The sequence below is a fragment of the Tricharina praecox genome, assembly GCF_024521635.1.
Source record: "Tricharina praecox strain CBS 144465 chromosome Unknown BZA05scaffold_11, whole genome shotgun sequence".
In the NCBI taxonomy this organism is placed as follows: domain Eukaryota; kingdom Fungi; phylum Ascomycota; class Pezizomycetes; order Pezizales; family Pyronemataceae; genus Tricharina; species Tricharina praecox.
In genome coordinates, this window is record NW_026250413.1 from 1,137,613 (window position 1) to 1,152,746 (window position 15,134).

Genomic DNA, 15,134 nt, shown 5'->3' on the forward strand with positions numbered 1-15,134 from the left:
ACTTCAACATCGACGTGATGTATCGACACATTATATACTAGTAGTATAGTAGACTACATCCAACTGCAGAACTTTCTCTCTTCGCCCCATTCACCCCCATTCCCCTTTCCCCTCCCCGTTCACCTGCATCTCCCCTTCTCGCTCCTCCTTAGATCCATTGTGTACCTCCCTCGACCCCAAAAGCAACACGACCAGTCCAGTCCAAATCCCGCAAATGCGCCAAACTCCTACATACAAGAATACGTACATGAACAAACAACCCATCAATACAAGGAATGGATTAATCAAACGGAATAGGAAGAGGAAGAGAGCTAGAGCTAGATACAAATTTACGGGTATGCTCGGGGGGTTGTGGGAGAGGGGCGTAGCAGTCGTCGGACCGGGAAAACGGGGGCTGGCCATGTCGGGCCCTGGGCAGGGGGGGGGGGGGGGGGGGCAGCTCGACTAGCGAGGAGGGTGCAGCAAGAGCGGAACAATTGCGCCAGCTACTGTCGGTGGTGGTTCAAAAGAACATATCCTGATAGCCCGGAGGATCGAGATAGAGGCTATGATGGTGATGATTCTGCTGCTGCTCCGGGGAGGGGTGTCTCCTGTCCCTCTGTTGCTGTCCATGCTGCTGTCTTGGTTGCTGCTGCAGCTGGTTTTGCAGCTGGTTGCCGACGCAATTCTTCCTGTGATGCCTAGCGGAATGTTCCGTAGCGAAGAATCTCGGACAAGTCCTGCACGCATGTCCCTGTCCATGATGATCGGCCAGGTGGCGATCGAGCTTTGTCACGGCGCAGTCGCAGAAGTTGCAGTGCTCGCCGACGCCGTGCTCCTTGGCCATGTGCTTGCTTAGCGCGGTGAGCGTGCCGAAGGTGGTCGGGCAGTGGCCGCAGTGCCGGCCCACGCCGTGCTTGGATGCCTTGTGCCGCTGAAGGCTGTATTGGTTCGACAGGCACGCGCTGCACTCGTCGCACTTGATGCCGCCGGCGTGGTGCGCTTGGATGTGCGCTCTTGCAGCGGAGGGGTTAGTGGGGGATTTCTTGCTTGCAGACCACGACGACGGAGGGACTCACTTGAGGTCGCGCGGAAAGGGGAAGTGCCGGCTGCAGCTGTCGCAGGTTCGATCCTGCCCAGCCTGCGAGGAGGTCTCCGTTTCGTTGCCGTGCTCGGACGGTCCGGGTGCCCTGCTGCACGCATCACATCAGCTCGGTGTGGACCCGCTCCGGCACGGGGACGAAACGAACCTTGGCCCGCGGTTGCGGTCACCCCCGGCCTGCGACGACGTCTCCGTCTCGTTGATGGGCTCGGACGCGACCGTTTTCGTCCGCTTGCACTGTCTGTACCCGGGAGACTGCTGCGACAGCGACAGCGACGTGAACGACGACGGCGGGCCCATGTTCTTGCTGGTTGACGGCTCGATGGAGCGTGCATCCCCGGGTATGTATGGGTCGAAGTGTGTGCGGCTGGTGAGCTGCAGTTGCGGGTCAAGATTCGACTCGCTATTGGAGTAGTCGGCAGCGCTGTCCAGGTCCTCGCCGGGATCCCTGAGCCTTCTCGTTCCCCGCCGGAACGACTGTCGCTCGCCCAGCGTGAGGTCGTTCCCCTGCCCGCTGCCCGCCGGCCGACTAGCTCCGTCGATCGTGCCGACAATGTCCGCCAGGTGGCGCTCCAGCAGCGCCGGGTGCGACCGCTCGTACGCCACTAGCGGCCGCGCATACCCCGACTGTCCGCCCGAGTACTGCGACACGTCGACGGTGCCGTCGAACGTGTTCCCCGTCAAGGCCATCTGTATGATCTCGACCTGCTCCCGCTGCAGTATGTGCGGGTTGATCGTGCCTGGATAGCACTCCCCATCCACGCCCATCGCCGTCGTCGTGGTCGCCGTGTGCTGCCTAGCAACCGACTGTGCCAGCTGCGACTGCATGGCGGCCGGTCGCGCCAGCAGCTGCTCGTGGTACAGCTCGTCGGCCATGGCCTTCATGAGCTTGTACACCTCGCTCTTATCGGCGCCGGTGATGTGCGCCACGCGGTTGCCGACGTTGACCAGGAGCCGGCGCAGGAGGGACTCGGGGCCTTGTGATTCCGAATGCTGGCGGTCATTGAAGCCCGAGTCACCGACGCTCCAGCTGGTGGACGGGAGTAGCGACGCCATCGAGGCCATAACTATTCACGCGGCAGGCACGATCAGCAGGAACTGGCTATGGCTGGCTCCCGGAGTGGGTGCGGAGCGATCCGAGCTGGGGCTTTTCGGGGGCGCGGCGCGCGCGGATCACATACGAGGCTAGCCCCACGGGTAGTGGGGGAGGGTACTCAGTTACGTCGCCTCGGGCCGGGGGGAGTTACAGCGAGGAGCTAGGTGAAGCCAAAGAGCACGAACGGGCGGGGTGAGGAATGGTATTGCGGAGCTATATGCGTCGGGAGGGGGAGGGGGAGAGGTGATATATGACAGGAGATGCGTTGGGGGGAGGTGGGGGGTGAGAATGGCAGCCGGTAGTTACAGTTTAAGGTGTAAGCGATGAATTGAGGCTCGACGGAATGTCCACTTAGCAACCCTCGATGTGCGCACTCCCATCCAGAGACCGAGTAATTGTGCTCACTCATCGCTTGCAGAGCACATACGTGGCAGACAGCAGAGGAAGTGAGGGAGCGAGAGAAAGCGAGAGAGAAAGCGAGAGAGAGGGGCAATTGGGCATGCGATCCTCGTCCTCCTCCTTCATCCCCGATCGCGACGAAGGATTGGCCCCAGAAACCGTCACAAACGGAACGCGCTCCTCCTCATCCCCACCCTCCTCGTTGTTGGAGAGGTTTCGTCTCGCTTATCGCACAGCGCACGGCTCGGAATACCGGTGGGTAGGGTGGAGTGGCAGCCTGGTTATCGCTGGCCGGAAGGATTCCGCAGTGTTCTTCGTATTCCACAAGACTCGCAAGACGCGACTCGCAAGTCGCGGCTCGCATGTCGCGCGTGTCGACAGAGTACAATCGGGTGTTTCGCTGCGGAGTGGAGGAATGCTTGTCACGGGCTGTCCGCGTCGTGCTGCCCGGTTCGGACGCGCTGAGAGGGAAAGAGAGTGACTGCGGGGTAACTGGGCTAACTGGAAGCTAGAACCACGATGACGATGATGCAGGGTGACGAACATGGTCAGGGTGGCCATTCTACGTGACATCTACTCACCATACATAGCTCTGCGGTGGCAGAAGAAGTTTGATCTCGCTGGGGGTGGTATACCAGCACCCAACGATCTCTCTATGAGGAAGGTGGAGCCGTTCGCGATGTCTAGGTAACGCAGGAACATTCTCCAGCAGAGACAGATGCCACATACGCTTCGAATGCAGATGGCCCACGAGCCCGGTGACGCTCACGGAGTCGAAACCCCCGGTCGAACCATATGCGATATGCGATAACCAGAGGCCATTTGCGAGACTGCGACGGCGACGGCATTGGCTGGCCGATGTGGATATTGGTTACAGCGAAGTCGACTGCCATGTGGGAGTCCAATCACCAAACAAAGTTCTCGACGCACTCAGGTCGCATTCCGTCATCCGTTGACGAACTACCGCTTCGCTCGTGTTCGCAGTCCGCGCATAGCGCCTCCATCCCCTCATCCCTCCCCCGAATCATCGGCCGTTCGCTCGCTTCTTTGGAGACCCCCCACATCCGCCAAGCTCCGTCCATCGGCACCACCACCGGCCAGTAACATACCATGCGAGAATTAAACCGATTCATGCTACATGCGATGCCCTACATACGACGACCGAAACGAAACGAACGACCGAAACACCGCCCAATATACTAGCATGTATCATGCCAGTACTTCCGACCAAACCGTCTCGAACATACACCCCCCCCCCCTCCCCACCCCCCACATACACCCCCCATATACACCCCCCCTCCAACCCCCAGCCCTCCCCGCGCGCTCCTAGTACTGCGGGTAGTATCCGCCCCTCGCTGCGCCCCGCATCCTCGCAAACGCCTGGAACATCCGAGTTACTTGGCCGGGCGTGAATTCGTTCATGCATATATCGTCCGTCTTTGGGGATCATTAGCAACGCCGACTGATCGCTGTTCAGGAGGGTGGGCCTACATAGTCCATGAAATTATGAATCGGATCAACGCCGGGGAACCTCGCGCCGGTGCAGGTGTCTGGATTAGTCTTTGGGCAGCCATACGTGGGTCCGCGCTCCGCCGGCGTGTCCTCGACGCGATCGTTCGTCGCCGTGCACCCGCCCTGGAACGTGTGGTACAGCGAGTGCCAGTGGCCCAGCTCGTGCGTCAGCGTCCGCCCCAGGTTGTATGGCTTTATTCCGCCCGGCAGCGATTGCGATGCTACGACGCAGCCGTCGCGCGTGCGCATGTGCGCTGTCGGGTTCACTTCTGGGCTGGTGGGGGGTCAGTGGCGCTGCCTCGGAGGAGAGGGGGGAGAGGGGGAGGGGACGGACAATGTACACCAGCCCAGCACGCCACCCGATAGTCGCGCAAAATACACATTGATGTCCCGGTATGTGCCCCGTCGCAGCGACTTCTTCATGGCCATCTCCGCCGCGGACCCCATGGTCACCCCGTACCAAGCCGCGTTCACGGTCCGCGTGACGTTGCGAAGCGTGTACTTTATGCCCGCCGGGGCGTAGTCTTTGTTGATGACATTCAGCTGTTCCACCACCACGACCACCGGTGTGAATCCTCCGATCACAAAGGAAGGGGCGGAGAAGAGGGGGCGGCAGCAGTGCAAACCAACCTGATTCATGAGTGTACCGTTCCCGAGATTCCCCTCCGCCACCGACGGCCCCGTGCTGATGACGTGGAAGTATATGTCCAGCTCGAGCGTCGCGTTGCTGGCGTTGACGCGGACCATGGGGTGCAGTCGGGCGTCCTCCGCCATGCGCTCCATCTCGGCGATGTTGGACTCCGAGGGGTCGTCCTGTGCGCAGCGGCCGCGGCGCGGGGACGTTACATGGCCCAGCGCGGTGGTGGCGAGGGCCAGAAGGAGCGTGCGTGTGCTGAATAACATGTTTCAGCTACAGTGGGAGGTGGAGAGGGATAAAAAGGGAGGGAGGGAGGGAGAGGGAGGGAAAGAGGGACTGTGGGTCAATGAATGAATGAATGAATGAATGAAAGAAGGTGGTGATGAGCGCCGTCAACGAACGCGGCGAGGAATGTTGTGGCTGCACTGGCTTATATACATACGGAAATACATGCCACACTCCCTTCATCCCTTTATCCCTCCCTCGCCTGCTCCATTCCCTTCTGCTCTCTTTCACCACCACCTCATTCCGTCCCTCGGCCATGGGCGCTGGGGTGGGCTGCTCGGGTTACAGGTACATATCATATGTCCCAGATGTACCAGATGTACCAGCTGTCCACCCACCTGCGCCTATCCGGAACCTGCTGTACAGTACAGTACATTTTGCGTCGTTAGGGGGGTAAAAAGAATCCAGTAGATAGCTGAATGAATTCCCGCGCTGCCCTTTGCCTACTTACATACTTTTTCCAAGTACCTATCCATAGTGCCAGTGAATGACTGACTGAATGACTGAATGAATGAATGAGTGAATGCCAAGGCCCCCTTGATAGCTCCCGAGCTCGCCTTGCTTAACGAGTTACGAGAAACGTGATTGGATGCTGCAAAAAGTAGAATGATCGGAGACTATATGCTACAAGATTCTCCGCACGATAGGAATGTAGGATAGTTAGTTGGGTAGGTGCTCTATTTAAGGCTTCAAGTCAGCAGTAGGTACCGCAGTTTGTCCCGAGGCATGGTTCGGAGTCTGGCCTGGTTCGGAGTTTGGGGTTCTGAACGCTTGCACCTTGAAGGGTAGGGTAGAGTGGTATGGTGCTCGTGAATCCTCGCGGACTGTATGTGGTACATACGCACCCTGGAATTCTGGATTCTGGATTCTGGACTCTGGATTCCAACCTGCTTCCGAGCGGTCGCCGTTGGGTGCTGGATGTTTAGGATGCTTGGGATGGGATGCTTGGGACGCTCTGGATAGAGACGGAGGAGTCCGGGAGTCGTGAGTCGGCCATGACTCCGTGCTGACGATTCGGAGGGATGTCCAACGGCGCCAGTAGGTAGTAGTTAGGTGGGTAGGTAGGTTCGTTTCGAAAATCCCGTGCGATCCCTCCCGCTGTTATGCGTTCATTCCCACCCCGTCCTCTCCGGATCTTCAGTGCATAGCCCGCGGGCTATCCAGTACTTGATTGATTGATTGACTGATTGATGATTGATTGACCGATTGACCGATTGATTGATTCGGGATCTGTATAGCTATGATATAGCTATCATTACGATATAGCTATCATTACGATATAGTAGAGAGGGCCCAGCTTTCATTCACCTCCCAACAAGGTCCCTGGATGTATGATATCACTCGCGTGGCGTCTCCAACAAAACTTCCTTAATCGGTCGTACCCTGAGTGGCTGCTATGTAGATAGATATGATGATATTGTGATATGATCTGGGGATAGATACAGGTAGGCAGGTAGTTGGTATCTCTGCGATGGAAGTTGACATCCATCCATCCATCCATCCATCCCTCTATTATCTATCCACCATATCCATAATTGCCTCTTATGTGCCTATTTGCCATCCAGTTAGTTACCTACATAGTACTCTGCATACAAACATAGACTCTTCCCTACCGTCGGTCATTTTAGTTTCAGATAAACATCTGCAGGGGGGGAAGTGGTATACTTAGGGCTTGACACGAGACTTGGTGCGTTTCGACGGGTCAGGGCCCAGGGTGGGGAGACTCTGAAGACTGGAGATCGGGTACCTAGTAGAGACGCTGGCCGCTGGGATCTCTCTCTCTCCGGCAGTCGTTTTGGTTTGTCTGAGGTACCACTGGTCCTGAGTCTACAACGACCAAGGCAATTCCGGACCTAGGTATGAAAGTATGAGGTATGTTCATCGTTACCAAGCCCTACAGCCGAGACCACGAGACCACGAGATGAAGCCTTCCGCTATATGTACGCAAGTAAGAAGTACTTGGAAGTACTTCGTTATTCCGGAGTACCTACCCAGTTGCCGCGCCAACCCCCAATCAGCGCGCGGGATTCCAATTGAATTCAATGGCAGTTATAACTTGTGCTGCGTGTGCGCGTAGCCGAGTGGCAGCCGCACTCTTCGTCTTCGCGGACACTTTCTTTTCTTTTTTCTTTTTTCTTTTTTCTATCGATTTTTCGTCACTTAAATCGCCGAGCTCACCGCTCAAAATACCAGGGGACGCCAGAGATCGCCGGGATTGCCACACGGGTGACGGTGACGGTTGTACCTTGTGCCTGACAGGATTCAGGATTTAGGATTCAAGATACGGTATTCTGTGATACCTACTGTGATACTAGGTGCTTATGGCGCATTGCACAATGATAACGGGCGGGTTGTTTCGTGCTACATACCGTACACACATACATAGGTACATCTTATATACACACATATCATACATACCGGTAGAGCACGTAGAGCACATAGAGGTGCTTGGGGAACTTACTACCTACCGGCTCTGGGAGTCTGCGCATGCAGTTAGGCGCCGCGATATGTCATCTGCTCTCTGGTTTCTGGTTTCTGCTCTTTACGATGGCCAGGAACACGGAAGATAGACGCATGGAAGATGGAAGGAGGAGGATAGATGCATGCATGCTTGCAGCACCACAGATAGTGGACAGACGTTGTTGTCTCAAATCTTATGTTGTGGGCATGAATACGGGAAAGAGGGGGGGGGGGGGGGGGGGGCTTCCAGCTTTGTGTGGGTTGCGATGAGGTACCCGGGGATTTACACTTTCATTTTCACTTGTGGAGGAATGCGTTTTTTTCTGGTCAGTGTTCTATATTTGAGCGTCTAGTATGTACATAATATGTACTATGTACTGATAACTACCGACACGATCCTGTCATTGCGACATTGCGACATAGGTACGGGATATCCATGACACTGTACACATGTCCCGTACGGCGTAGGTAGGTGGTGTGTAGTACTCGACAGCTCCACCGAACGGCTAACGGTACCTAGCCGGCTCGCGAGGGCGGTCTCACTGTGCACTCTTCATCTCAATCTCCGCAAGAGTAGTTGTGGCAGGGGAATAATAAGGGAAATCCACATTCGAGTCACTTCCTCCTGGTCCAACATACCGGGCTCGTTCGTCTTTTCCTCTTGTTTCTCTTTTTCCTCAGCAATTCTTCAGCTTCCTCTCGTACCTCTTCGGCGTCTTCTAAGACTGGGCTAAACTTTCATCCACAAACGACTCAGATATCTAAACCCAAACATATAGTTTCTTCGTCCACTCCCAACCTCTGCCTACAATCGTCTCTGCTGCGGCCAAAACACCCTGCAGTCCTCGGAGAGTCATTCACGAGCTTGTTTGGCGTCTCCTCGCTCGCACCACTATCATACCGAGGAAAATGACCAGTAACCACACCTGAGACCGTTTTGGCGAGTGATATTACATGATTGGAAGATGCTCCATAACGCTGCTCAAGAAGCCGACAGCACTGTCTCTACGCCTTCCGACTGTCCCCTCACGCAGTTGGCGGAGTAGATCATTGCGCCGGAGCAAAAGACCGGGGGCTTGATCGGTGCGAAATACCATTTGACGGTCCCAGCTGGCCTGGACGGTGGAGGTGGGAATAGAGTTAGAGTTAGACTTCACCGGATCCCCCTGATCGGTGTGCGTCGTCACTGACATGGACATCTGGCTAGACCCCAACTGGATGGATCCATCTTGCCATATAACTGTCTTTCGCCCTCGATGGCGCAACGCAACCACGAATCCATCCCCCGGGATGGATGGTAACTCTCCTTCGCTCTTAATCCGACTAGGAGGCAGTGATGATTGCGCGTCCCAGGCCACAAAGCAAATGCAAAAGCAAACCTTGAGCTACCTGCACATCCGCCCAGTCCAGCCTGGGTCTATATAAACCCAGATCACCGTCTAAACGCACCGCTCTCCATCTGTATCCAACCCCCTAACCAGTCACAAAGATGCACATCAACATATGCCAGCTCCTGGGGCTCGTCCTCGTATTTCTCAATCTGGTCCTCGCGCGGCCCATCCCCAGCCCGATCCCGGCCAGGAGCATCCACGACATCGACGCGGTGCTCGATCCGCGGCCTAGCAACGCATACGAGAGCAAAGTCAACAACAATCCCGGCAACATTGACCCAGCGCAGCGCGCGCGCGAGGAATTCCGCGAGCAGCATGCGCTCGAGCACGGCGTGAAGCCGAAGGCCCAGGCGAAGGGCCGCCGCCCGCTCAGGGATATCACCAAGAAGCGCGTGCTCGAGGATAATAATAGGGCGAGGCATAAGCAGAACGATCGGTTGGCTACTATTGTCGAGGACGTTGAGGGCGAGAAAAAGGAGGAGGAGGAGGAGGAGGAGGACCTGTATCGGTGGGGGAGGCCGACGGTTGAGTTGGGGTTCGGTATGCTTTCCTTCTAACACCCCGAGAGGATACCGTGTGCGTGCGCGGCTGCTGATGGGTGTGCGGCTGTAGGGTATAACAAGGGCTCGAAGTATGACAATCGCTATGGACATCTGAGGGCTTACGATCGAACCATCGATATCGAAAAATTGGAGGAGTTTGCTGCCGGGTTGGCAGAAGATAGCGTGTTGCCGGAGAACTGATGTATGTGCTTGTAACGGAGGACATCTGGGTAGGCATCGGATGGGCGGATAAGGGATAATAGTGACTACTATACATGGACTATCACTCACTGGCATGGACTCACAGGAAACATTCCGAACTCGAAAGCAATTGCTAGGCGGTTTTTCAAGTGAAAGACTGTTCGATTACTATGGTTTTTTTCTGCTGTGGTGAAGGTTCATGAGAGCCGACAATGCAATCAAGTCTCCAGCCCACTACTCCACAGGCAGACGAAACCCAAAACCTACGCCTCCACTAAGTACAGTAGTTGGCAGGGCAATGATCAATGATACAATGTAGCACCGCTCCCATCCATCCCTTTCACCTAAACCATATTTAAGCCATCCAGGACCGCACGAACCATCTGCATCTCGCTCTCAACCACTCCCTTCTCAAGCCACCTTCCCTTGTTTCCCAACCACTCCACGGCATCTTCACTCACCCTAATCGCCTCCTCGAGCGCCAGGACCAGAATCGGCGTGCTCTCGCCGTCGTGGCCGAGAGCAAAGTATGCATCGACACTCTTCCGGACGACCTCGTACTCGTCGCGGATAGCGGATGGCAGCACGGCCGGGAGCGAACTGAGCGAGATGTTGACATTGGGCGGAGGCGGCGGCGGAGGCGGCGGATCAGCGGCGCTAGCGCGAGGATTGCGCTTGCGCACCGGCTTGGGAGGCGCCGTTTCCGCGGTGTCCGTGGTGCTAGTGGTGGCGGCGGACTGTCGACTGGCGCGGAGATTGCGCAGGGATCTGCGGTGTAGCGTCGAGCTGGCTGGTTCCGAGGGGCGCGGGGGTGAGGGTACGGGTGTGGGTGCGCATGGGGGTGGGAGTGGAGGTGGGGGGGTCAGTGCCCGGGTGCTGGGTGGTACTTGAGCTTGCTCTTGCCATTGCTCGCCGTAGTCGACACCTGGGACGGCGGGAAATGTGGGATCGTAACTAGCGGTTAAATACCAAGGGGCTGCGGTGGTTGCAGCCCAGTCTTGAACACCAGCACCAGCGACGGGGGCGGTGGCTGCAGCGTGCTCTTGGTTTCCACCAGCGGCGGGAAAGGCCAAGGCTTCTGTTGGAGCGGTCACAAGATTAGTTCCGCAGCGAGGAGGCAAACACTTTCCACTATCCGGGGAATATTTACCTGAAGCTCCCCAAGCATGCTCATCCATGAGCGGATCCACCGTCGCAGCGGCAAGCGACATGTCGTCGACTGGTGTCGCATTTTGGAGGGCCTGCGCTAGCCAGTTATCGTCGGGATTATTGAACGTCGGGAAAGAGTCCATGATGGTTAGTGCTGTGGTAGAGGGATGTAGGAGAAGGAAGCGGTGAAAGGAGGGATGACGAACGAGTGACCATGCGTGGATGCGTGTGGAAGTTGACAATTTTAAGGGTGAACACCGCCTACCATTCGTCTCGGCATTTTACTAGCCGATTGTATCCTACGGCGCATGAGTAGGAGATATCAAACCATTACAGGTGCATAGCGGCGCGGAGCCTGTTTGCTCGATCGAGCCACGGCGGGGGAGGCACGCACAAGTGCAATTCGATTGATGCCCCCTTCCACCCAATAGCGAGATCGGACGTTCGTGATCGCGCTTATTCGCCCGTCTTTCGCCGTCATGCCCGTCAGTAGAAATGGTGCTCCATGCTCATATTCCTTGGGTTCATCCCATCTTTTTCTGCCATCGGATAGCCGCCACTTACAAGCTTAGCTTCAGGATTTGGCCATGCACAACGGCTGTCAAATATTCCGTGCAAGAACCTGGTTGTGGACCCCTTACAGTAAATCTACGATACTGGGTGAAGCCAGAAAACGTGTGCGAACACTCGCTGGACTTTTACGAACGCAGTACCTTTAAATGTCACGAGTGATCGATCAAGATCCGTAGCTGGGTGAGCCTGATGAGACCACACACGAGCTGTTCTATCCAAGAACTCGCCAAAAGTCATTGACAGCAAAATTATCCCATGTGTTTCACTTGTGGGCCTTGTCGACTGGGAGGCGGGCGCTAGAATACTTAGTGGGTCGTGGTGAGCCAATGACAACGGTGCACAGATAATAAGAATAACCTGAACGACTAACTAACTTCTAGCCTTAATAATAACAACCAATCTGGAACCAAAAACAAACAAATAGTAAAAGATGCCGTCCGACTACACAATTCCAAGTATCCATTCAAAAGTCTTCAAACTTCACCTCGAACCGTCCTTTCCCACCTATCCACCCGCCCCACCCACCGTCCTGTCCCCTCTTGTTCGCACCCGTCCCAATAACGGACTCGGCCTCCCCAATCTTCTCGATCTCCCACGCCTTCAAGTGCCAAAACTTCTCTGTGCCCTGGACCCACCGGCTCGTGGCAGCTTTCACCTCCTCAAGCTCTATCGCCGCAAAGCAGAAGCGAAAGTAATCGTCCGCCTTATCGCGGCACTTCTCGCCGCCGGTAAACATTCCTCCCGGACAGGGAAGCGCCAACTGTGTCACGGCATTCCACTCCCACAATTTGGTGAGCATGTCCGCCTTGCTGTTCCCCCGGGAAATGAATGCTTTGTATGCGGGGTGCGATGACACGTCCATTCTGATCCATACGAACATGCCACCTTCGGGCTTGTTGAAGGAGTAGAGTTGTGTTCTCTCCACCACCTCAAGGTCGTCACGTGACGTGACGGTGATGATCTCCTTGCCCTCCTCCAGAATGGCGGTCATGGAGACCATACGCTCCTCGTAAACGTCGCGAAGCGACTCGAGCCACGCCACCCAGCCGTCCATCCCCCAAGCACGACACAGCAGCTCGGCAACCATACCCTGTACGAATCCAGACGGCTGTTGGGTGCTCGACTCCGTCGCCGCCACGATCGCAGCAATGATCGGCTTCTGTGCCGTGATCCATCCCATCCTGCAGCCTGGCGCGATGGTCTTCGAGAAGGTGTCCAGTCGGATCACGCGCCCGGACGTGTCGATGCTGAGGAAGCTGAGTTCCAGCGCGGCCAAGAATGGGTATTTCGTCTCCGTATCGCTGGGGAGATTGTGAGATTCCGGCGTGAACTGTAGATGCCAATACGGGTCGTCCTCGAGGATGAGCACATCGAACCTATCGCACAGCTCATAGATCTCCTTCCGTCGCTGGCGCTTCAGCGTGATGCCGGTTGGGTTCTGTCCGATGGTGACCGTGTACATCAAGTGTGGACGCCGCCCACTCTTCTCGACATTCCAGTTCTCGAGGACGTCCCTTAGTCCACCCGGGCCATCGACCATCATCCCGCCCTCGTCCATCCTGACCGGCGCGGTACTGATTCCGAACGGCGCAGCGGTCTGCAGCGCATTAGGATACGTAAACTCCTCGACGAGCATGGAGTCGCCCGCGGTGCCGAAGCATTGCACAATCTTCGAGAACCCATCGGTCGAACCACACGTGAGCACGATATCCGCTTGGTCCTCGGCATACGCGAGTTGCCCCTGCATCATGTGGGCGAACGTGAACTCGCGCACAAAGTCCGCGAGCGCGGGCAGGCCCGTGGCGCGCCCGTACTGCAGCGTCGTGGCGACGTCGATGCGCTTCTCGGCAGGCTGCGACGGCTCGAATTTCGGGATCGAAATGTGAGACGTCTTTGGGTCCTTTTCGCGTCGGCGGCGCGAGAAGAAGCTGGAGCTCGCCTTAGCGGGCGTGAGCCCGTGGAAGGCGATGTCGAGGAGACGCTCGGGTGACGCGACATCGGCACGCAGGGTGTCGTAGGGGAAGAAGCCGGGGTACGGAAGACCTGAGACACGATCGGATCAGTATCCCTTTCAGATTCGGCGGCGCGGCGGGCAATGGGATTGGATTGGATGGACAAACCGCCGGCGATGTTGGACATTCCCGGCACCATAAAGTACTTGTAGAGGCCCTTCATGACGCTGGGCTTCCGCGCGCGTGTGCTGGCGTTGAAGTGATGGGTGAGGTCCGCAGGCTTTCGCCCGGAATCGGCGCTTGAGCCGGTGGCATGGCCGGTATTGCAGGTAATTCGTGGGTGCTGCGGCATCGTGATGGAATCGTGTGAACGCAAAAGGGCTGGTATTCGCAGGCGACCTTGTGGTATTTGACTGCTGGAGATAAGAGAGCTAGGTACCTATCGCGGAGTTCAACTGTCCACGGCCGGCCTCGGCGCCGCCCGTGCCCTTTAGAGCCGGATGACAAATTCATGGTCAACGCCTGCAGACTCCAGAGGTCAGATCAAGCCACCCGCTAACTTTCGATAAGCCAAACTAAAGAAAGGGGTGAATCACAGTCGCTCACCCAAGGCGTCGTCGTCGTGAGTCTTGAAGTCCAACTCGTTACTGTTTTCGGACGAAACTGATGTTTCATTCGGTGTTCGCGTGGTACTACACATATGGAAAGGCGCCTGCAGAGGTGGCGAACGAGATCGCGACGATTGCGGAATTAATTAGGCCGCGTTATTGAGGTATCCCGGCAAAGGAAACGGCGAAAATGAAGAATGATGGAGAAGTTGAGGTTCTATGCAACTTCGAAGAGTCATCTTATGGCTCTCCTCTGCTGCTACAGACATGTACATACCTTTCGCCGCTCGGGGCCACCCGATCAGGCTAGTCCGGCTATCACCACCATTCGGATCCACTCGATCCGACTGGCCACTTCTCCTATCTTATCTCGCCCATCGCTCATGCTCTCAACCCCAATTTGTTCTAGGTATATGAAAATGGCCCTGCAGAAAGTCCAATTATTCGGTTTCAACATGATTTTATATGGGATGCTTTTATTGTACAACACCTGATATCGCATCCACGCGCATTCATTCAGTAGCATTACATCATCTGTTGTACACACATCTCATCACTGGCACCGGACACCCGTGATCTGTTGATATTGTACGTCTTATTGCCTGTTCCGGTGTCACTGCTATTTCTCTCTATACTCTGTCCCTTTGAATCATCGCATACGGCCTTGATAGCCTTCGTGGCTCCTTAGCATTGTCACTGGCTTTTCACCAGAATTTGCCTCTTTAGCTAAGCCTTCAAGCCCCCAGCCCGAGTCCGGCGACGGCTATCCTCGCATGCTCTGCTGAGGCCCGGCTTCGCCCAGTTGTTTTTACGAGCTCCGCTCCCTTTATAAGCAGTCTGCTTTCTCATCTTTCTCATCCTTTTCGTATCATTACATCAATCAAGTCAAGTTCTTCTCTCAGTTTCAACCTGATGTTTGAAATTGTGACTGGACAATGAAGTGTATGATTAAACGGGTAAAACAAAAAAAGGACAGTGAAGTGGAAACGTTTTGCATTGGCTAAAGGGGGAAGGCTGTAGCTTGGAGGGTGAACGAAAGGGATGAATATTCGTGCCTTCCACTCGAACAAGCAAGCGAGTTAGGTATTACAACAGACCCGTCATCCTGGTGGAGTACAGAGATTGATGATGCTGTTGCGTAACCAGATACGATAAGATCTCTGATTGGGGACGATTTGACTGACGGAGAAAATTTAACGGTGAGGACTGTGATGGATGTAGAGTGGGAGAGCATGTCGATTGAAGCTG

The 15,134-nt window shown here is 55.8% G+C and overlaps 6 protein-coding genes across 6 annotated transcripts; 1 reads left to right on the forward strand and 5 right to left on the reverse strand.

Annotated features, from left to right (window-relative positions):
* Window positions 1–84: 84 nt before the first annotated feature.
* On the reverse strand, window positions 85–425 carry BZA05DRAFT_397755 (uncharacterized protein). The gene has a single exon (XM_051483650.1). It carries the CDS (start codon window positions 400–402, stop codon window positions 91–93), a length of 312 nt encoding a protein of 103 aa, XP_051339877.1. The 5' UTR covers window positions 403–425; the 3' UTR covers window positions 85–90.
* Window positions 418–2,145, reverse strand: BZA05DRAFT_397757 (uncharacterized protein). Its single transcript, XM_051483651.1, has 3 exons — window positions 1,230–2,145; window positions 1,059–1,172; window positions 418–995 (listed from the first exon to the last, which is right to left on the reverse strand). The coding sequence occupies exons 1-3, from the start codon at window positions 2,135–2,137 to the stop codon at window positions 503–505; spliced, it is 1,515 nt and encodes a 504-aa protein (XP_051339878.1). The 5' UTR covers window positions 2,138–2,145; the 3' UTR covers window positions 418–502.
* A 1,700-nt stretch (window positions 2,146–3,845) lies between these two features.
* Window positions 3,846–5,034, reverse strand: BZA05DRAFT_353324 (extracellular metalloprotease). Its single transcript, XM_051481340.1, has 4 exons — window positions 4,719–5,034; window positions 4,423–4,631; window positions 4,068–4,362; window positions 3,846–4,013 (listed from the first exon to the last, which is right to left on the reverse strand). Exons 1-4 carry the CDS (start codon window positions 4,989–4,991, stop codon window positions 3,903–3,905), a joined length of 888 nt encoding a protein of 295 aa, XP_051339879.1. The 5' UTR covers window positions 4,992–5,034; the 3' UTR covers window positions 3,846–3,902.
* A 3,925-nt stretch (window positions 5,035–8,959) lies between these two features.
* On the forward strand, window positions 8,960–9,604 carry BZA05DRAFT_444919 (uncharacterized protein; the record flags this gene model as incomplete). The annotated part of the gene is made up of 2 exons (XM_051486951.1): window positions 8,960–9,401; window positions 9,474–9,604. The coding sequence occupies 2 exons, from the start codon at window positions 8,960–8,962 to the stop codon at window positions 9,602–9,604; spliced, it is 573 nt and encodes a 190-aa protein (XP_051339880.1).
* A 344-nt stretch (window positions 9,605–9,948) lies between these two features.
* On the reverse strand, window positions 9,949–10,896 carry BZA05DRAFT_444920 (uncharacterized protein; the record flags this gene model as incomplete). The annotated part of the gene is made up of 2 exons (XM_051486952.1): window positions 9,949–10,682; window positions 10,755–10,896. 2 exons carry the CDS (start codon window positions 10,894–10,896, stop codon window positions 9,949–9,951), a joined length of 876 nt encoding a protein of 291 aa, XP_051339881.1.
* A 742-nt stretch (window positions 10,897–11,638) lies between these two features.
* Window positions 11,639–14,105, reverse strand: BZA05DRAFT_353325 (pyridoxal phosphate-dependent transferase). Its single transcript, XM_051481341.1, has 3 exons — window positions 13,875–14,105; window positions 13,447–13,800; window positions 11,639–13,369 (listed from the first exon to the last, which is right to left on the reverse strand). The coding sequence occupies exons 2-3, from the start codon at window positions 13,628–13,630 to the stop codon at window positions 11,790–11,792; spliced, it is 1,764 nt and encodes a 587-aa protein (XP_051339882.1). The 5' UTR covers window positions 13,631–13,800; window positions 13,875–14,105; the 3' UTR covers window positions 11,639–11,789.
* Between the last annotated feature and the right edge of the window lie 1,029 nt (window positions 14,106–15,134).

Excerpts from the sequence above, each read along its gene's own strand:
- BZA05DRAFT_397757 (XM_051483651.1), bottom strand. The coding sequence starts at position 2,137 with ATGGCGTCGCTACTCCCGTCCACCAGCTGGAGCGTCGGTGACTCGGGC. Across the intron at positions 1,173-1,229 it reads GACCGCAACCGCGGGCCAAG|CAGGGCACCCGGACCGTCCG; the intron begins GTTCGTTTCGTC and ends TGATGCGTGCAG. Across the intron at positions 996-1,058 it reads CCCTTTCCGCGCGACCTCAA|AGCGCACATCCAAGCGCACC; the intron begins GTGAGTCCCTCC and ends CTCCGCTGCAAG.
- BZA05DRAFT_353325 (XM_051481341.1), bottom strand. The coding sequence starts at position 13,630 with ATGCCGCAGCACCCACGAATTACCTGCAATACCGGCCATGCCACCGGC. Across the intron at positions 13,370-13,446 it reads AATGTCCAACATCGCCGGCG|GTCTTCCGTACCCCGGCTTC; the intron begins GTTTGTCCATCC and ends ATCGTGTCTCAG.
- BZA05DRAFT_353324 (XM_051481340.1), bottom strand. The coding sequence starts at position 4,991 with ATGTTATTCAGCACACGCACGCTCCTTCTGGCCCTCGCCACCACCGCG. Across the intron at positions 4,363-4,422 it reads GTGCTGGGCTGGTGTACATT|CCCAGAAGTGAACCCGACAG; the intron begins GTCCGTCCCCTC and ends ACCCCCCACCAG. Across the intron at positions 4,014-4,067 it reads TTCATAATTTCATGGACTAT|ACGGACGATATATGCATGAA; the intron begins GTAGGCCCACCC and ends TGATCCCCAAAG.
- BZA05DRAFT_397755 (XM_051483650.1), bottom strand. The coding sequence starts at position 402 with ATGGCCAGCCCCCGTTTTCCCGGTCCGACGACTGCTACGCCCCTCTCC.